This window comes from Calliopsis andreniformis, chromosome 3 (assembly GCF_051401765.1).
Source record: "Calliopsis andreniformis isolate RMS-2024a chromosome 3, iyCalAndr_principal, whole genome shotgun sequence".
In the NCBI taxonomy this organism is placed as follows: domain Eukaryota; kingdom Metazoa; phylum Arthropoda; class Insecta; order Hymenoptera; family Andrenidae; genus Calliopsis; species Calliopsis andreniformis.
This window is the reverse complement of record NC_135064.1, coordinates 21,545,173-21,567,511: the sequence shown is the minus strand read 5'-3', so window position 1 is coordinate 21,567,511 and position 22,339 is coordinate 21,545,173. Positions and strand designations below refer to the sequence as shown.

General features: G+C 42.2%; 1 protein-coding gene across 2 annotated transcripts in view; it reads right to left on the bottom strand.

Annotated features, from left to right (window-relative positions):
• The window catches only part of Fhos (Formin homology 2 domain containing), a 201,469-nt gene that overhangs the window by 48,018 nt on the left and 131,112 nt on the right, over positions 1-22,339 (bottom strand). For both annotated transcript variants that reach the window (XM_076375466.1, XM_076375467.1), the window contains exons 3-5: positions 18,893-18,951; positions 4,989-5,056; positions 1,890-1,995 (exon numbers count right to left, since the gene is read on the bottom strand). In XM_076375466.1, coding sequence (XP_076231581.1) covers positions 1,890-1,995; positions 4,989-5,056; positions 18,893-18,951 — 233 coding nt within the window. The remainder of the gene's footprint in view (positions 1-1,889; positions 1,996-4,988; positions 5,057-18,892; positions 18,952-22,339) is intronic.

The window sequence follows — 22,339 nt, the reverse complement described above, 5'->3', positions numbered from 1 at the left end:
CAGATAAACTGATCGCCCTGTATAAGACTGTATAGACTCTATAGAGATAGAGTGTATATTCGCTAAATGCTCGAATTTTTCTCGCGATGAAGAAAGGGGTTATACCAAACTATTTGAGTGATTGACCTGAAATTTCGCACATTAGTTTATACATGTACTCACGGTATCGCTCACTTAACAACATGACACATGAATTGCACCAGACCAACATCAACGTACACACGTTATGACATAACTGAAACCTAGATACGTCCACCAGCTATAACAGCATAGCACCAGCACAGCAAGAGCACAGCGTCGACATTTTTACGACTAGGTGGACCCACCTACAGTGCCAAATGCCCGACAGCCTTTATACTAACATCATATTTCTTTCACACAAAAGTGTTAAATAATAACGAACTCATAGCTTGCCACGCAGCTGTTAAAAAAGTGGTTTCACGTTCGACTTCACTAAAAAGCTATAACTCCAAGAGAGTTCATATGCGACTTGTTTTCATGAAGTGTTAGTAATTCTAAAATTGGCTATGTTAGTCCTCATATTTGATCAGTTAACAATTTTACGAGTCACCATATTTTAGTGTAGTAATTCTCCCCCGTTGCCTAGTTCCAGGTCTCACTGAACCTTAGTTCAGTCTTGGTTGATACGCCGCCTCGTTACGCGTTGTTAGCTGCGTTACGACGCTGTTATCTTATCGCTGTTTACGAGGAGCATCGGAGACGTACGACGCCACCTCGTGTTTGGCGAGAAATCTTGGCCCCGAATGCACCGACGCGAGAGCAACCCTCCCACTATATTACGGTCTGCATTCGCCCGCGTTCATTCCGCTCGCGTGAACGTTGCTTTCGATAGGATGGCGCTAATGGCACCGAAGCTCCGCATTAGCCCGAGTCTGTTTGCCCAAAGGCTTTTATTCCGATGGTTTTCTGGGTCGCGTCGACGACTGTCGAGTGGCGATCGCTTTAGATAGCGGCTGTGACGCGGTCGGATGAAGAACGGCGGAGCTTCAGGTGATGGATACGCGTTAACGTGAGAGACTTGATGTTTCGGGGGAATGACGCTTGGAGGATTTTGATTTTCAGCTGCCGCGTTTGGACAGCAGCGATTGAGTGTTTGAAGGAGTTTCGAGCATCCTCGCACCTCCAAAAACTCTTCAAGGCTTGAGAACACTCGGAGATGCTCTGTTTAAGCTTCTGTCTGGAGTTCTTCGGCTAATACTGTACTCTGAGTGGTATCGCGCTGTTCTGCGACTTTTAAATGACAAATTCTTGGTACTGACCTTGGTACTGGTCATTTTTAATTCTTAACGAGGACGTACTAAATAATATGGGAAACCTAATCACTAAAGGATTGAATCTTATTATATGATTAACCCTGAAACTCCTAACCGGGGGGGTTCTTCCAACCAATAAATCAAAAACTTTAAACTACACTTATTTCCCTTGAATCAAAAATTCTGTAAAAATTATTTACTGTCATGTACAAGATTCTGAAGTCTCCATTACTGTGTATTAAAATCACTGTGCAAGAAAGAGAAAATGTTCTATGTGTTAGAAGCTCAAGAGTTACTGCGTTAATCATTATCACAGCGAATAAATCTGTCACATAAGTAAATTACATTTTTCCAACCGTAATAAATTTATCCCTCAACGAATTATAGTTCACAGTTTCGACTTAATTAAAAATCGCAGACGTCATCTCCGACCGAAGGACTTATTCACCTGTTCGCTCGTAAATTTTTATGGCTGTATTTTATCAGGTTTCACGTTTCGTTTCACAAAAATACAGGTCATGAAAGAAGGAGAGCTTCCACGCGTTATTAGAAACCTAAGCGATCGTGTGCACGAACCATGTTGTAATCCATCGACAAAATTATTAGGATACTCACCTCGTAGTATGTAATTTTGGTAATTCTGGTCGGCCTCGCTGCCAACCTTGATGAGGCAGGCAAGCCCGTCATTTTGCACAAACTCGTGCACCAGGTCCTTGTCCTCCTGCAAAACCAAAGTTTATGGTAAGTACCATCGACCGTGGAATAGATACCTGCCCACATAGGCGATCATTTATCTCTAATTTATTCGACGGCCAGAAGAGACTCCTAATCAATAGTTCGACGCTTGATGGATTCTTGATTATTTTGAGATAATCAGTATGTCTCACATGCTAAATATTTTACAGTTCGGTTATTTATAATATACAGCTGATCAATGTAATAGTTCGTACTAATAAAGTGTGTGTAATCACCGATATATCAATATGTCGAATGGTAGATATTCCTAATACAAATGATTCCGCTTTCAAGTGATTATCCTAACTGTAATATAGGTATAACTGTTCTTTGGGTAAATCTCTGGTTGATTGGATAATTTGTACGTTAAATCACTATAGATTTCAAATTTTTCCACGTCGATCTTTGAATTAAATTTATTACAGATAATTAGAATGTAGACAGTTTTATTAATTCTTAATTAACCTAAACAGAATACACGTGAGTTGTATTCTAAGCCCTCTTGATATTAAGATAGGTATTGAAAAATGTCGATCCATGACCCATCCAACACAAATGAACTCCATCGACGCTATCAAACCAAATCCTGGGAATAAATCCCCACAGAGGTTCGCGAAGCTCCCCATTTGCCTATCCTAGTTTCCACTTCAGCCATTCAGAGACAGGAAGGGGTAAATGGAATTAGTTATGCCGCTTCGAGCGCGAAGTCGCGGGCATAATAGAAAATCGAGGAAGTTTGATTAAAGCGGATCTCTAACGACAGCGCTGCCTTTCAGAGGCGCGAGCCGTTTCGCGATCTCGCCTGGCGAGCGTTGTTCGTGGCCTGGCCTCTGGCCTGCTCTCAAGACAGCGGAAATTCCCGCGCGAGACCCGAGGAGCGTAGAGCCGATTAGCTGGCCGGATTAAGAAACGAAATTGAACGTTGCAGAGGCGATTCCCTGATAAAAGCTACGCTCGAAGGAGAGATCCCGTTCGCCCGAGAGGATCCGACTGAATCTCGGAAGGAGGGCCGAGAAACGGGTTTGTAATTAATTTCGCAGCTAGCTTGGCCTGATAATTGAAACGATAAGGTATCGCTGGAAGTGGGGGGGGGGAAGAATTCGAGGATTATTTTCGGCCAGGTTCCTCGCGCGTGAGTTGCCTTTCGATGCGATATGCTGACATCCAGTTAAACGAGCCACTTATCTGCAGCTAAAAGTGCAGGGATTCGCGATAAGCCGCGCCTGTCGCTTTCTTTTCATTAGACGTACCTCAGGCGGAAGTCCGCTTGTAAGGGAATTCATTAGGCGATGGTAATCAGTGTCGTTGGTGGTCATTTTAAAATGATCTCTGTTTTAAGAGACGATGCATTCTACTCTTTAGTCAATTTATGCATGACCTACTATAGGATTAGGAGATGCTGGCTCACTATCTACAAACTGAAACGATCGGGAAGAAAGGTGAATCGTTCACTCACATCGTGGAGAAATAACAGAGACGCTTCGATTCTGATGTATTAGATAGAAGACTTCGTAACCCTATTGTAGATGACCCAATTAGCTGACCATGTCCACCATACTTAACAAGGAACTGTTATTTTTTTAACAACATATGTTTGAAATTGCAGCGAGTTTAAACTTCCCAGTGTGACACCCGAGTGTTGAAAATTAAATAAAAAACATTGAAATATTAAAGTACCCAAAAATGAAAAAATTCTTGAATTTGAATACGTAAATATCGAAAAGCTCAGGTAACACAGCAAGTATTAAGCAACAGAGGTTAACACACCAATTAATAAAACAGTCACGGTACCTTCACCCGATGAATGATTATCGCGCGTTTGACATCTTTCCCACTCATCACAATTTTAATACGATTCTCCGACAAACTCATTCATCACTTAGGAGAGCCGACAGCTTCCGGCATAATGGGATATCTTTCAGCGAGGAGTTCTCAACTTTAACCAAACTCCGCAGGCAGAAGAATCCCTCTCTCGGCCAGCTAATTGCGAGATTTAATTGTCAGGAACAAAAAGTGGTTAAAAAGCCTCGGCCTCCCGAATAAACAGTATCCTACAGTTCGTTCTTCCCGTTGCCGTGAACAGGGACAGTAGCGTCCACGAAGTGGAGCCAATCCCCCATCGCGGAAACGAACATGGGCTCGCGATCAGATTCGTTTCATCTTCGCCTGGTAGCTCGATAAATCATCGAGGTGGGAGATTCTCTCTAATTAAACGGCATTGATACGAATCGAGCACAAAATTGCATCTTGCCAGGGTAAATCGATTAAATGTTCCGAATTTCCGCTGATTCGACGTGAAACGTCAAATCGACGCGTCGAGCGGGCGCAAACATTTCTCGTCGACGAAAAAACCGTTTCCATTGGTTGAAAACGCGGCAAGATCCGCGTTGGTCCGCGCGCGGCACCTCCACCCACCCACGTAGCCGAGTTCTACGCGGATTACACGGCGCCTCGGTGTATGGGTGCCTCGTGCACGGATATTCTCAGCTGTCGCGCACAATGCTGGCGAAAATTATTGGAATTCAACGTGCATGCCCCGCGCGGCCGAATAACGAATTTGCGAGACAAAGGGTCGCAGTTATCGAGATAGGCGGGATAGAAAGGGACGAGCGGAGAAGGAACCAGGCGGGGGAGGAGGAGCAAGGAGAAAATGCACTTGGTCGAACCGCCATGCAAATATTTACTCGTCGAGCGAGTAGCTTCGCGTAAAAATAGCCCCTGTCTGCCTCCTCCTCCAGCTGCTTCCTTCTCGCTCCCCCTCGAGTCTTTCCTCAGCTTCTCGTCTCCTTCCCTCCCCATCCTCCTCACCCCTCTATCTCTTCCTCACCACCCTCACTCGCTCCTCCTTCCTATCTCTCTCTTTTCTCTTCGTACATCACGGCCCTTCCTATCGCCCTCCCTGTCCCTCTTGCTCGCGCCCACTCCGACTGTCCCGCTTCGTCGGCGTGTTCCCGCAGGTATCGCGAATTGTAAACTCACCTGAAAGATCTGCTTGAGGGAGAAGAGAGCTCGTCGCAGCTCGCGGCCCTCGCTGTTCAGCAATTTTTCTGCAACAGACAAGTAACACGCAACCATTTATTATAATAATACCAAACGGTCGCGGCGCATTGTTCGGCGCTGGGGAGGACTCCGATGGGAGCCGACTCTGCTCTTCGCCCTTTTTTTTTTTTTTTTTTCATCGGCCAGCACATTTTTTGAACGAGGACACTCGAGGGCTCGCGTTATAACCAACAGGCTCAACCCCTACCACAAGCCTGCGACAGTTTTATTGTAAGCGTTACGCGGATTACGCGTCGAGTATACGTAATGGGACTGTTCAGAGAGCAGAGACACAGACGGGAGAGGACTCGGTGTGTGGGCTTGATCGAGTGTTTGGGGAACTTGGAATTTTATGTCATATTTTTGTATTTCATTTTCGTGTTGCCTTTTTGGAATTCTGTTTTTAGTGAAAAATGAGTGAGCTTTTTTTCTGATTCATTTAAGTGTTATTCAATAGCCTTATTTAATTCTATGTAAACCTGCTGGTGTTATAGTAGACAGAATTACCGTGATTCTATTATAAAGAATGAATTTTTAATTTTTAATTCTTCAGATTTGTGAATATTCAAGTATTTAATTTACAAATTTTTAAAGTCTTCTTATAGAGACATTTCTTTCAATCGCCTAATTGTTAACATCCTTTAACAGAATAATCTATTATTTGTACACTAATAGTCTAACCTACAATTCCACAGCTTGATACTAAAAATGCCACTATGTTTTTAATGAACCTCCTGCGACCAAAGAACGAGTGTCTCCCAAATATCTAATTCCGATAACGTAACTTTTCGTACTATTCACAATAATCACAACTGCTTTGCAAACGAATTCAGCGTACTGTCTCTCAACCTAACGGTGCGCCGAAGAGCACGACGCTTGCGTTGGAAGCTGTCGGAGCGAGCAAGCCACAAGCCACCCGGAAGTTCGTTCAGCGTAGGAAGATCAGGAACAGCTGGGCGCAGCCAGTGCTTTTGTTTCCGAGGTTAGACATTGTTGACGCGCCGCGGGGACTCGTTAATTATCAACTTTGCTTTCTGTTCGATTATATCGGACTCAAAACTCCTCCATCCCCTACTTGTCTATCTTCCATCGAATCCAAGCAGAATTCAGAATTAATTTGAAAGGCTGAAATTTTCCAGCAAGAGAGACAGAGAGACAGAGAAAGAAAGGGGGAGAGAAAGACACAAAAGAAATTGACGGGCAGAATTTTCGTCGAAAAATACGACGAATCGAGGCGTTAATCCCCATCGATCCAGCTCAAATGGCTCGGAATTACGGAGGGATTTCTCCTCGACGATTTCATATCGGGACAGCGTCTCTGCGCCCCATTTTTCCCCCGCCGAGATCACTCACCGAACCCCTAATTAGGGGAAACCCGGTAATTAAGTTCGCGATTAATTTTACACGACGAATTTTCGTCGGCGCGCATTCAACGTTCCCGCTTCTATTATCTCGGCGAGCCTTCTCTCTTTCACCCCTTTCTCGCTCGTTCTATCATTCTTTTTCAATCGCTGCTCGACTGTATTACTAATAATTGAATTCCATTTCACCAGCGGCGCACTAAATTCAATTTCTCCAGGCTCGGTGGTCGCGTCGAGATTTTCCAGCCTGCTGGAAATTCACGGAAAAAAGGAGAGAGAAAAGGAACAGCGAGAGGGGTGGAAGGAGGGGCATGGAATGAAGGGAGAGAGGGACTGTTACTCCATGTTCTGCCTGGCGAAAAATCGGAAAATGCATTATTGCAAGGGGATAGAGGTGAGAGGAGGTTCGAAGGAATACGCGAAGCGCCGCTGTGCAAAGAAAAGGAAAGCTGAAAACTGACGGAGTCAATTTTACGTGACGCTCTCGCGAAACATTGATTGCACGGCGCCGATCGGGCATTTGAATGTACGCTCGATTGAGCAACTCCCACCTAGGAGGGCAATAGTTGCCATTCACCTACCGAGACAGGTAATTTTAAAACAACATATGTATATAGGCATATGTCATATGCTAGATTCAGTTCTTATAGAATTGCACATTATTCGATGCTTTTTCTTATGCTCTATGAGGGGTTCAAAGGATCTGTAGTTCTGTAGCTAGATGGCAATATCTAATATACCACTTTTTTTCTCAAAATTGAGATGTGTATTCTTCTGAGTCTGTTTAGATGAGATCTATCAATTGGCAAAAGACGATACTTGTATATCACATAATTTAAGAGAAAAGCTAGATGTCAATTTATGACACGTGGATTTACCAATTGGATCACCTAACTCTAAAATCACTGTAAATGTGAAAAATTAAGAAATCATATCATATCAGGTTTTGCTATCTAACTACAAAAATAATCTGTAAGGAATCCTGCTACTGAAATCATCAAAAATAGAAAATAAAGAAGTTAGAAAAAGCCTATTGTATAAAAAATACAATAAAAAGTAGTCCACAGGGTTTGTCGCTTCATATTTTTTTGAAATCAAAGGCGACCGTCATTGAGCTAATTTCCATACTCAAGTCGGCGTAGGTTGCCAAATCGCTAAGACGAGTCGCCCCGTTCAAGGACTTTGACTACGAAAATTTATCGTCTCTCGAATGCTGTGAAACCATTGTCCATAGATTATGTCGAAGCACGTGCTATCGCATACACCCCGTTATCGATCAGCACATGTAGATTTCTACTTCTAGCAAACGTGTTAAAGAATAACGGCATCTATCGATGAACAGGAAACCATAAGAGAATTAATGCGAAATACCTTCAAGTCTGACAAAATAGATGTTCCTGCTTTGCATATTTAAAAACTCGAAATTTATCTTCTTCAAAATTTTGCGAAATAATTATTGAATACCTGCTGATAGAATAAGTAAAGGAGCAATGATTGAATTTGATACTCTCCAACTTGACCTTTAGAAGATAATACGCAGTCTAGAGTGAGGTTCGTGAAAAACGAAGGTCATGTTCGTGGCTCGTTTAGAATTAGAAAGCGTGCCGCTATTGCAGACGATACGATGACTGTAATCTTAAACCATGATTAAGTAATATCCCGCTAAAAACCACGTCTACTTCATGTATCTTGTATCTGTGATTTGAAGCAATCGAGGATCCATGAATCAACGACCTGTGCTTCCTTAGAATATCTTACTTCTTTCTCACTAACTGTCTGACTAAGTCTATACATTTTCTACTTGCACGTACTTCTACTCAAGACATCAGTCAATAGGAATTTCTTCCTGGAGCCGTGAGTTGAAGAATCCTACATTGTTCTTAGACTCTTGAACCCTGACACCTTCAGACACTTAAGTCCTTTGATTTTTAGAAGCAGAGAGACTTCACATGTGAGATCCAAGGGAGTAAACTTTCAAAGGTCCAAAGATGCACAACTGAAAAAAACTTTATTATTTTGGAAAAGAGATAACAATTCTGTTTAGCAAGTATAGGGTGATCTAATTTTAATACTATCACAGGGTAGAATAAATACACTTTAATATTTCTTAGTACAATAAAACTTCAATAGAGTATGAAACTTGAACCTGAAGTCCCTCCTAGGTGACTAATTTTATTATGTTCAGTAGTGTATCACTTAATCTAGGTTCTATTTAACACATTTAAGACTAGTGTATTTTGCCAAGACTGTCCTCATCAAAGAGCTACCCTTTGACTCAATGGTTTGATCATCAAACACGAATATGTTAAAAGTTAGTCTATTATTTTACAAATCTCCCATTCTCTATTACAAGAAGGTAGCCACAACCCTAAACAAAAAACACACTAAAAACTAGTAAAAAACACCATTTAAAACTCAATTAATCAAAGTTCTACTTTACTTAAAAAGACTACCTCGAAATCTCTGTCCATTCTCTCCTCCCCCGCAGGTCCCAAAATACAACATTTCCACGAACACTTACAAGTACGTACATGGGCCGCAGATCAATCTCTCGCGTCGAAAAAACTGTGTCTCCCCGAGCCGATGCAAATGAACCTCCAGCAGAGGTGAGGCGAGCAGCGTCGCCGCAAAAGGCACTGGTCCCGGCGAGCGAGCGAGCGTACCGTTCGGCCACGAAAAGAAATATCGTTTTCATTCATGTGGTCTTATCTGGCTCGCGTGTTTCTTTCTTTCGCACGGGGCCACGCCCTTGTTGCCCGTCGAGTCACGGTCCGCGGAGCCCAATTCGCGACTCCTTTCGCGGAAAAGGAGGCCCGCGCGACCGCATAATCGGCTCCTATCACGCGATCTTTAAATGCATTATGCATGGCCGCGAGGGGGAGAGGCACGGGGCGAAACAGAGACGGACGTACGCGGGCACAGGTAATTAGGAATCGCTGTAGAGGCCGTACACGGGATGAAAGAGTCGGAATCGAGTCGGAGAGAGGGAGCAGAGAGAAAGACTGGGTCCGTGGAAGAGAGAAGGAGAGAGAAAGAGGGGAGATGGGGAAGCAGCGAGGCACAGAGAGAGACGGGAGGACCCATCTTCTAAGAATAGCGGTCCCAAGGCCCTCGGGCCCTTGGCCCCTTCGTAATCAGTGACCATATAAGCAGAAGCCCCTCTCTGTCCCCCCTGTGCGCCGGTTCCTCTCTGCTCGCGACGTTAAGCAAGCTTACCGGCTCGTAACACCGACGCTGCAACTCTGGAGATCCTCTTTCATTGAGTTTCCACGATAGTCTAGAGGGGAGGACGCGCCCGATTGCGACACCGAAAGTTGGGAAAGCTAAAATGTCCTTCCAGGCCTCCTGAGTTAGCGCGGTCCTTGTGGATTTACCAACATCCTTGGAACCTTGTGCTACCGATTAAAGGAAAATCGTTCGACCTAGTGACTTCTATTGTTTCTTTACTTGCTGGGGGATTTGTTTTGTAGGTCAGTGGACATGTCGTAAAAGAGTACGAATTTGATATTAGGTTGGTAGCTAATTCATATTATATAGTAACAATATTATTGATTTCTCTCATGATCCCTGAACATTACTTAGATTAAGTGAGTATGTGATCGGTACACGAGTCATCTTATCCTTTTAATTTTTTTATGTTTCAGTATTCTGTTCTACTGTTCTTCTTACTCTTATATGTATATTATATGTTTGTACCAAACAGTTGTAATTCGTTTAATAAATAATAATAATAATGTTGTTAATTGTAGATAGAGATATTGCATCCATGTTGGAGATAGATATCGGAGAACACTTCAGTTAAGTAGAATGAGATTGCTAGTGAACTGGCATGGTTCTAAAAGAGATTACTGTAATTGAAGCTTAAATACTTTTTCGATTATAAATGAAATGTAGGAATATTGGATGCTAAACTGGGAGCTACTCAAACGTTTTAAATACGTTGCTCTAACATCCGATTTCATAGAACATTAACATTCATTTATATCTCGAATTTCATATGAGACGTCCAGTTCCTATGAGGGAATTCGATTCGAAGAGTCTCTACCTATTAATGGAAAGTAAATTTCATCAGAATCCGATGAAAGCGTGACCAGTAAACGTGACGAAGACTTCTGTACGAGAATAACACTGTCGCTGAATCGCTCTCCTGAAACCTCTCTTAAACAACATCGTTAAGACCAGTCCAAACACAACCAATCAATATACCAGCTACATCATTAACTTCGAACTCTCAATTTACTTACTAAATAGACTAAACCCCCGTTTAATGAACCACGTTCTACGAACCTATCCCCATCATTAATCAAGAACTCACTACGTTCTATATATTCAAGCTTCAACAGAATCGCAGGAAACTTATTAAACAATTTAATACCACGCGGCGAGCGGTTTGTTAAGGACGATTTCCGAGTCACGATGGACCGAGAGTTTCCTCTGGTCTGCGGCGTCTAACTAGGAAACGCGAGTTTTAATTTCATAGTTTCTACCCGAGGCGGCAAGGTATCAGAGGCATGAAAAAGTTGTCTGATAGCCGCTCGCAGCAGTCGCTTTCAAGGCGAAGGGTTTCGCGAGTGCCGCTGGAAGGAAAATCGCGGGCAAAGGCGCGAGGTGTTGGCTTGCGTTACGCTTCGCGTGATCTCGAGCATACTCGCCTGCTCGTGTAAAACGTTCTGAGCCTGTGGCTCGCTGCTAGTCAAGCCTGACCAACTGTTTAATTAATCGAACGCAGGCATGAAATGAATTTATTCCACGCTGGTGTTAGGAAGCTTAACAGCTGGTACAGACGATACAGTTTTGTGACCGATTTGGACATTTTTCTGAATCGGTAATAATCGAAGCATTCATTGATCCACTCTTGATTCGATCAAATATTGTTTCACTGTTTTCTAATGTACTGTGTTAGAAGAGTGTAGCTTCGAGAATTGAGCTTGAGTAGACCGTGTGTGTATCGAATGGTTCGACCCTAAAAGGTAAATGCAAGCTCGTCACGTACGTAAATAACAATCACAGACGACTATCTGTAAATTATCTTCGAGACTTCTGCATCGAAGTTCTTCTTTGGTTTCTTAAAGGGGAAAAGTGTTTTCTGGAAAAGTTGGGGTGTAAAACGCTCGGTCGTTCATACTTTACGAAGTCGAAGGAGTGGAGGCAAGCACACCACGAAAAACCTTCTTAGGAAAACGAAACCGGGAAAATTGGCTCGACCCTTTGAGTAACGAGATATAGTTGAAGTAAAAGCTGAGATAAGGGACTTATAAGAATGCAGCGAAGCTTGATAAACCTGGGAAATTTCTCTTAGACCCTTAAACGATAAGATATTCCTGGTGAAAAAGGAATAAGTGGGTTGCAGAAGCCTGGCTACGTAAATTTTATATCTCGTTCAAATTTATTCATTCCTCTATCTATTCACATATTAATGAAGAGTTAATGGAACTACCTTTTCGTTTAGATGCTTGGGGAAGGATTCATGGAATTAGAAATGCAGTATTGCATATTTCAAAGCGTCAATAAGGTAACTGCAGAAAAACTCAATGATAGGATCAAATAGATAATAAAAAAATGTAAATAAAAAGGGAATATTCTATAGGGATAAAAGGATGAGAAAAAGCAGATAAAAATATTAGATAATACGCTTTAAAAAAAGATTTAAATACCCAAACTAAAAAATAAATTTTCAAGAAGAAGGAGAATTATTTTTCACATGAAAAATGATTCCATAAAAGTGCATCCTAAGGGTTTAAATCAATTTCAACGAACATCTTTTTAATAGGTCTGAATATGTCTGACACCTGTGAGAACACTGATTTGTCTGAAAGAACACAGTGGAATCACGTAAGACGGAATCTACTTCAAGGCCCAGCGAACTCAGCAGCTGCTGAGGATGCATGAAATCCGATTCCGCGTGTAGCGTGTTGCGTGCGAACTGCTCCCGATTTGCTTCCAAAACGTAGAATCTTTGGCCGTGTCTGTTCGAGGAACGTTCATCGACGAAATTGGACACCCAACATCCGAAATTTCGTTGGCCTTGCCAGAAGGATCGACTCTCAAAACGCGATCATTAACGAGGAAATTACGAAGAAACGAATTACAAGCGGAACTGGCATCGCTTCGAGGCAGAATTCAGACGTACAAATCATTACTTTTAACAGATGATTCTGCCCGTCATGTACCAAATGCTGCACAAAAAAGCGACTGAACTCTGAGACCTCATTCTATTGACCTCGAGGGTGCAAAAGAACCGTACGATTGTACGACTTCAAATACTTTTTCCTTGAGAGTCTGTTAGAGTACAGTCATTCAATGAAATTAATTAATGTTCATTAAGACTCGGTAGATCAGAAGTTTGACCTGTTTCTGATAAACATTGCGTCACATATTTACTAACGTGATAAAGTTTTACTGATGAGCTAATTAAGTTGAATGCAGTAAATGCTCCTTCTGGATATTACTAATACAAAATGCCATGATAACTGTATTAGTCATTATATGAAATAGTACAAGTTCTTACAGGACGAAATAGATAATAATTACTATCAACATTAAGAAGGCAAAACCATGGTATATCTATCTTTTACAAGCACAGCATACATTTAATTAAAAGAACTAGTAATAATTCTTTTGTCAAGACTCAACACCATCCAAATTAAATTCGAAGTCTCTGAAAAAGACGAGGGGCCATCATCCTTCAGTCGACAATAAAATTGAAACATTCTCAAGCTCCCTGTTCCTCGATATCAAAGAGACAAACACCGAAGAAAACAATATTGCCTTAGAAAAGCAGATTCGTATACATAAAGACTGCAAAGATAAACATCTGAAAAGGTACAGCATCTAAACTTCGAAGGCAAACCAGTTTTCAAAATGCCATTGCACAACCAAGGGCCCAAAGAACTCCGAATCTCCCTACAAATATCTCTGGAGGAATCGAATACAGAATTCCGTCTGTAACAGGAAATAGACAGAGGTCCTCGACCTCAAACTGACCCAATTGCGTTCCAGGCATCAGCGATACGACTTCTAACAATTCCATCGACGAAGAACTCGACCAACTTGAACAGTAAACGTGGCTCACATGGACGTGCCCAGAACACGTCTCTGGCCTGTTTAAAATATTAATGTGGCCAGGAAGTCGGGATCAGAGAAACATCGAGAATGCGCGAAACGAAGGGCCGGAAGGTTTCGCGAGAACCGGAGGTACACGAAGAACCGTTAAAATATGTAAAACGGCACGGTCCACTTCGGCCCATCGCGCCTTTCTCCACCCTTTTCGTCCTGCTCCTTTTTTCCTGCCGCTTATTCTGGACCTTCGATCATCTCCACCACCTTCGCAGGGTTCAATGAACGGCTACGGCCTGCAGGTGAATTCTGCGAAGGGCCAGACCGACGATTTCACGTCGGTCCACTCGCCAGAGACCAACGTTTGCAAGCCATTATATATTCAATTGCTCGAGACTTTTGTCAACATTGTTGAACCTCTTTCAACTTTGCAAAATTTATTACCAGTTTCAGAAAATGAATTTATAAAGCTTCGCGAATGAATTTTGTTCAATTGAATCTTCAGCTGCGTTCGAATAATAATGGCAATTTCTGAAGTGCATTAAGGCTGAAACAGGTGCACCAACCATTTTTTTGAACAATATACCTTTCTTATGATCATTAATGAGCGCAAAAAGTAACACGTTTCTAGCACGATAAGAGGATCTGAACTCGACAAAAGTTCCAATTAATTAAATTACTAATTAAAGGAGCAGGGAACAAGTATTGCAGTTTCTCAGAGCGGCGTCGCAACCTCCGAGCGAAATTCGGTTAAGCGAATTCCTGCGTCGCGAAATTTAAGAGACAATGGGCGATTCTTCTCGCGGCGCGCGTTAACGGAACAAAACGAGGCCTGTTTCTCAATATATTCCGCGCGAACTTCTGATGGCCTGATAAAAAGTTCCGGGCGCGAACTTTATCGCGACGCGTTGTTATTTCAGAGCAGGAGCGTGACTGCGTCGCTTTCATGCTCTGTAATATACCCGCGGTCGGCTGTGCTTACACAAGTGCAACCGATCTAACTAACTGTAATCGTGATTGTCCTCATATTTGAGAGATCGTTCAATCTCGAGTACGTGGTTGCATCGCAAGCGTGCACCGCGAAATTCAACTCCCCCGCGCCGAACAATGGATCCTTAAAGAGCACTTTTTGCAAGAAAATTGCAGTCTTCAAAGGCGAAGAATATTTCTACGCTGCGACATCCCGAGAAAAATTATGGTTTATGAACGCAAAATCTTTTGAGAATTTTTTATACAACTTCCCCTTTTCATGGACTCAGGAGTCGTTGATAGTGAGTTTATAGCGTGGAATGTGGTTCTGAGGTTGAGAGGTAACTTTGATTGGTGTTATTAGAAGCTGAAAGTACGAGCATACATTATGTAAGTACTTCGATTGTAATTATATTTTCAATTTAGCAGTAATTAAAACATTAATATTCCAGTACTGATGTCTGCATGAGGTTGGGATAGTGTCTTCTCACATGAATAATTATAACTATTATAACGGTATTTAGATATACTGTACTGAGCACTGAGATAAATTTAACTCGTTAGATGTTTTCACTATGCGTTTAGTAATTAAATCTTTTTGGAATATATAAATTTCTACTCGCATTAATGTAATGAGAAAGCACGTCCTTCGTCACTGAAGCATTAAATTTCGTCTGTTAAAAATATAGATGTAGGATATAAATGTTTCGCGACGTCTAGTGCGTTTTACGACGTCACACACAGTGACACCGAGACTAGTTCCTCGTCTTTCAAGGGAAATCGTTTCTTCCGTAATAGGGGTTATAAGAATTATGGTAATTATACACACGATAAACTGTACGATGAAGTTTCGCTACGCTCGCTCAGCTTGTTATTACGCCTAGTAATCGGCCGTCGAGTTGCCTTTAATTATATACGTCTGTCGAAAAAAGTCAAGTAGGTGACGAGTAATTAAATGTGATTAAGTTGTTGCCTAGGATGTCATCGCGTACGTGTACGCACACTTGCAGATCGAAATGCAGTCCCTTTCAAATTACTTTGGCTTGGAATCTCTATTAAACGAGGCTATCAGAAATCAAACTATTTAGTTATCTGAACTCACTATGTATTTGTCTATTTTACTATAAAATTAAGTAAAAATAGATAATGCATATAATACATGTACATTTCTAGCATTTATTTAAACATATATTTTCCTTTCTGTAATTGAATTTGGTTCCTGGGGGATGCATATACCGCAATTCATTATCAGTAAACAAGTAATTCAATATTTCAAGTTAATTATTACTGTACTAATATATAATATAAACAAATCTAATTGGAAATTAACTAAAATACTTTCGATAACTAAAAAACACGGGTAAACAAAAAACTTCCATTATAGTTAGTTCAAACGATGCAGTTTTTTGACCAATTCGATAATTTTACCGAGTCAATAATCACCAAAAGCAGCGTTCCTATATTTTTTCATTAACAAATAAAAGAAGTAGGCACAGGCGTGAGAATTAAATTTTCAGTGAAGATATGGTATCGTGTCAATATTGCCTCATTATCGATTCTAGAAAATGATCAAATCGATAAAAAATCGCATCATCTGAATTATCTATTATCCAATATAATACTGAATATAAGATTGAATATACCATTGAATAATAACATTTCTAGATCTCATGTAAAAACTAGGACATTTCCTCTAAAAAGAGAAGCTTTTAAAGGGACCTAACACCCTCTCCCCTAATCACGCAAATAAATATCGATAATCCTCTCCAAACACCCCGTCCCAACAGCTGATCATTTATTACCTTTTTGCCAGCTCGACCTCCCCTCCCATCGTTCGCCACCTTCGCCGTTTTCCCGGGGATTGACAAAATAAGATGTTCCGTCGGTGCTCCTTATCGCCTCACGGCGATCAATCTCTTTTTATCAGGGAAAGACGTTGGAGTGTTTCGCGTGCGCGCGCTCAGCCCGACGGTTACATTTTCGTCGACAGGGAAAAACGGCGCAGCCATTTTCACGGTGATTTCGCGGAAATCTCGTCGCGTGCGGCACGATTCAATTTTCCCTGTAATATTCTGATTTAACGGGGCCGACCGCCCCGAGGAGACGGCGTTCTCGAGGCGGCCGACGTCTTCGCGAATGGGCCACGCCTTTGAACGCTCGACCTCTGTGGGATAATTGCATCGAACGGAGGCGAAAAAATTGGCAACGTGATTGTGATACTTTCGCGACACGGGACAAGTTTATCATGAGGACTCGAAATTTGTTAGCCTTCGTGAAAATTTCATGGTATCTTTTTTACTAATAGTAGAGGTTTTTATAGTGTGCTAAGAATTTGATAGAATGAAATTGTTTGGAACTTCAACCCCCTTTGAGATATGGTACCCCATACTCACACATCCATCCTCTATCTAGACTAAATTTTGTAACACTTTAATTGCATCAATACCCCATACAGAGTGTTTAGTTGAATATGTTAGAAATTTTAAGGAATGATTCTACATGCTAAAATACGAGAAAAATAAAGATAGGCGCCAAATGTATCTGAGTAGAGTCTTACTCTACTGTTGGCTTGCAGTAGCCAAGTCAGACAGCGAAATCAGTAGAATAAATCACTAGTCAGACACAGAAAAGTCAGGAGAATAATCCACGAGCCAGACAGTAAACAACCAGTAGAACATACCCCGAGTCAGATATAAGAAAGTAAGTAGAATAAGTTTCACGTCAGTTACAGAAAATTCAGTAGAATCAGACCCAAGTCAGATATTTCACGTTGCATCTTAGGCGTTTCCTCAGCAATTAATAACTCGTAAACGAAGCCCCAAACACAATTTCGTTCATCTTCATTTTCGTCTTATTTTGGCATGTAGAATTACCCCTTAAAATTCTTAACACCTGTGGTTGAACCCCTGTATACAGAAACCATCATAGCAAATTTCATGGAATTCCGATAACCCAGTTCAGAAACATAATTCAAAACAGACACCAACATACAGACACACATCCATAGACACAAAATTCAGTTATCGGTTTTTTGGTATCTCTGGACTCAGGAGACCTCAAAATATCGAGAAATACAAAAACCCAGTGGAGTCAAGATTTGACATACAGCAATACTTTCCCTCTGTTATATAACAGCCGAAAAAATAAAATGCAGAGAAGAGGTGACCGTAGAAATACGAATCACGAAAATTCCGAATGGGATTTTTCATTCGGGGACATTTAACCGCGTTAGTATAATTGCTCGATGAAAATTGGCGATCCCATAGACGAGGACAGCTTGACGTAATCGGTTTTTCAATTAAGGGCTGCAGCATTCACGGCGCAATGGGCATTGTTAAGCGCTCGTCGACCTTCCCGTCCCACTTTCTGTCTTCGCGAATTAAGAGAAAAATCGCGGCGTTAAAGGAGCTGTCGTCGTTATCACGCTCGAACCTAAATTCGCCCGCTGAATCAACGAGGAAGAAACTGCTTCGCGGTGGTCAGCGCATGTATGGTTTTTATTCGGTATCACGGCGCGGTTAACCATCAGCCGTCGGTGTGATTAATGGCTTATGGCTCCCTAGCGAAACCCTAGAGCATGATTTTTGCGGGGGCTACACTGTTCTGCACTTTATACAACAGTCATTACTCTGCGTGACATTTTCATCGAAAGAATTATCTCGAACACTAATTTTACATTAAATCTTCCTGCGTTTGGGATGCATGGAAATGTGGATCTGGTGCAGGAGCGTTTTGGGGGTTTCTTTTGGTACTGAGTGGTGGTGGAGTTGATGGTTGAAGGTTGAAATGAGATATTTCTAGATCCTGTTAGATTTTTAGATGTGTGACTTAATGAATGGTACGAATGGGATGCATTAGTGATTCCTCCGAGTGTCCTCGTTGTTGGGTTGATTTGCAATTTAAATACTCTTTTTCTTATGAAATATTGATTCTGTTTTCTGATTACTTGAATCGTATACTCATAATTAGATCAGATATTCGCTTAGTTTGTACTTATTTAGTATTGTATTATCGTAATTGGATTGTAAGCAGCGCAAGGAGTGCTTCTACATTTAGAAAGCTAATAATGAATTTCATTAATATCGTACAAAGAGTAATAGTAATTTATGATTTACAATTTCTTCAATTAAAACTGATTTCTATCGGTGTAAATTTTATCTTGTTACTGAAACTCTGTAGGCATCAAATACTTATAATTTGGCCATTAAGTGGGACATGAATCCTTTGAATTATTAGACATCTAAAATATCTATACACTGCTAGTATCTCACTCGTGTCTAAACACTCTTCATAAAACGAGAATATCTTAATCGAGCATCGACCGAAACGTGGTAAGTGGAGCTAGATTTGACCCAGCGATTTCGATTAGAGGTCGAGGAATCCTCTCGTGTCAGATGATCCACCAAAGTGGATCGTGAGAGGTCGCGGTTAGATTCGAATCAAGGATCCGATACTCACCTATAATGGTGTGCACCCTCACGGACAGCTGTGTCCTGAGAACGATCGAGTTCTTTGGGCTGCAACAGAAAAAAGAAACGAAGTCAGTAATGATTGAAATCCGAATATTAAGTATAAATTTACATTTTACATTATTCTGTAGATTACTCTCATCTTCTCTAATATTTAAGGTACTTATACTTTTAACTATGCAGGAAATTAATAATAGTCCTGCATAACTGGTATTCAGTTCTAAGTTTGATTCTACTCTTATCACTAGACTGTGGCTTTTTATGCAGTTATGGAGTTATATTAAAAAATATAGAAAATATGAAAAGTAAAGTGCAAATTACAGTATTTGGAAGGTGAACCAAATTTTTATTTCGTTTCCACCTCCTTAAGCATGTTTACGTAGGTATGAAATTGCATAAAAAATTGCAGTCTAGTTATAAAAGGTTACCATCACCTACAATCGAAATAACACTGCAGACACATAGATCCTATACAGGCTAATCAGTTTAACTGGAAACCCTCTAATAAGTATTGGCAACACTTACAATGCTAACTGCATTTAGAATAAATGCTGCCAACACTCAGAGGGTTTCCAGATAAACTGATTACTCAGTACTACCATGATATTAAACCTTCTTCTGTAAGCCAGTAATACTACTTTTCTCCTTTCCACGAGACAACAGCAAACAGAACTAAGAAACAACTCAATATTTAAGCTACTTCTGCTCAGAAAACCCACTTCACCTATCATCCCTTACTGTTCCACGCGATAGTATCAAACCCCCTCCAATCCCCAAAACTCAGCCCCCAACCTCCCCAGCATCATCAAACCCGGAAGGGACCGAAGCAGAAGAAACCTCGGTCAAGCATCCCAACACGCGTTGGTCCTCCGCATCAGAAGGCACCGCGCAATGTCGTAATTACTTCTTACGCCACAGACGGCCGCTAATTATTCGTGGCCGCGAATTAATCGAGCTTGGTAGTCGGTAATTACTTAATTGGTCCTGCGTGAGCGATTGCACAAGCGTAGCGCGCACGATTTGACACGAACTGGGTTAGAGCGGCTGCTCCCCGCTCGGGATCCGCTCTTCGCGCACCTTGGCTAGTCGCGAACTTTAAGGCCCTGCGAACCTTCCCACGCCACGCGTCCCTGAGAAACTTACGGCGACCGTGTAGACAATGGATTTCAGAGTCAGAGGGAAAAAAAAGGGGGGGAGAAGGCGGAGAGGGCGAGCGAACACGCGCGGAGGAGGGCAGACGGAGGGGCGCAGGACACGGTGCGCGGCGAGCGTCAAACGCATCCGGGGCGAAAAACTCGGGTACGTACGCGCGCGTTAATAATGTTTCCGCTCGTTAGACGACCGAGACAGGGCACCGATTACGCGCTCTGCTTTTCCCACACGCGCAACAGGAGCTAGTGTCAGGGGACGCGGTGCTGGAAGAACGTCAGCCTGAGTGAGATACCAGCGCTAGTTGAGATTGATCTGCGATCGCGAGGTGTTCTGGAAACGTCAGATCACCGTGAGACATCATTTCCGGAAGGGGAGTGTATGAGAGATGCGTAACAGGTCTGGGTTATTTAGCTCTGGATGAAGGACTAGAGATGCATTGCTGACATAATCAATAGGAGATGGAGCAGAGGTGCGTAGAATTGACAGAGGATGGCTACGCTGATGGGCATCTATAATTACGATGTAATTGAGTGAGCTAACAGTAGGTACAATTGAAGGTATTATAATAGAAAGCTGGATACAGGGGTTCGAGGGTGAGACAGGTTAGAGACAAAGTTGAATGCCTACATTGAAAATGTAGAGCTTGGCCTGGTCTATAATCTTCGCAGGAATGATAGTTTATCAGACACTGTGCAAATACTATACATGATATAGCCTCGTTCAACTTAAACCTCACTACCAGAAACTTAAAATAACTTGATATCAATGACCACAAATCTTCCTGAACCGTGAATCCATGAACCCCTATAGTGTGGGATACATACAACCGTAACGTGACCTCAGGTCAATAGCAGTTTGATCCATGATAGTGGTCGAATAGCGATTCAAGAAGAAACCTCCCTACAGTTTAATCAGGGGTCACCTTAAGACCCTCTTATGGTTCCAAGTAGTCTGATCCACAATCTTGTGGTGGTTCGATAGTAATTCAACGAAGGGCCCTCTTAAAGTTCAATCCATAACCCTATCATGGTCCATCCACGACCTCCTGGTAATCCAATGTGAGTGTTGGGTATCTGCTTCAAGATTTGCAGGTTTTAGGGTCAGACCACCTAGACTGACCATACCGTAATCGATTGTACGGGGTTCTACATTTATGAGATTGTCTGTGGATTGCTTCTTCGGGGATCTACCACTCTCATGTTTCATACATTAGGTATTAGGACCACTTGTTACCCTATCATTCGAAGATCTATATCCTTCTGAGTGCCCATCGAATCTGCCTTCGTACAAAATAATACTGGGTGACTTTTTTGTTAGTAGACACAAAAGCATTGCCACTACCTAAACATTACAACAGAGACCCTGTCCTTCTACCTCATAAGCTACTGAATATGTCATCGACGACGACAGCTACTGCAGCGAAGACGTTTGTGTGCGTATGATCTGTAAATATGTCTCAGCGATTTCTTCCTGTTCTTGGATGCTTAGCATTCGAAACTTTACACATTGAATAGCTTATCGCGAATGGGACAGAGTCTCTATTATGATATTTAGGCGGCATCAGCTTTTGAGTCCATCAGCGAAAAAATAACCCTCCAGAAGACTTTCAGCCCTTAACTTACACACAAACCTAAAGAAATCACTGTAGGCACCAACTCAGCTACATTAATCCACTTACCCAAGAACTCATCAAAGTGCTACCATAATTGTCCACGCAAACGAGCCCTCAGAAATACTCGCCACTATCAAACTTCGAACCCCCTTACTTCGTTCCGCAAACCTCGTTTCCTCGCCTTCATTTCGAAGCAAACGAACCCGCCGTCCACGCCGCTGAATCGAAAATCGCGCGAAACAGTCTACAGCCTCTCCGAGCGGCGCTACTACCATCAAGCTCTCGAATAATTCGAGTTTCGTGGGAGATTAAAGGCGGGCGAGCGTTAATGCGCGAATTATGAAGTTTGTTATTGCGATTGAAAAATATTAAGAAGTTCTAAGCGACGCTGGAATCGCGTCTGCACAGGGAAACTTTTGATCCTCCTCGCCTGCCTCGCGGCACCGAGTGCAGGGCTGCCCCGTAAACAAACCATTTCCATGAGAATCGAGGGAAAGAAGCCGAGGGAACGGGTCGCTGGTCTCCCTTAAGAGCGCTGGAACGCGGGGAGCAAGGAGGTTGCTCGAATAAATTAAAAAGTTTCCGGCACGGGGCCAAGTTCAATGTTGGCTGGGCTGGTTCCCCGACGACGTCGACGTTTACGTTTCCGCGTAAACACGCCGCGCGCCTTCT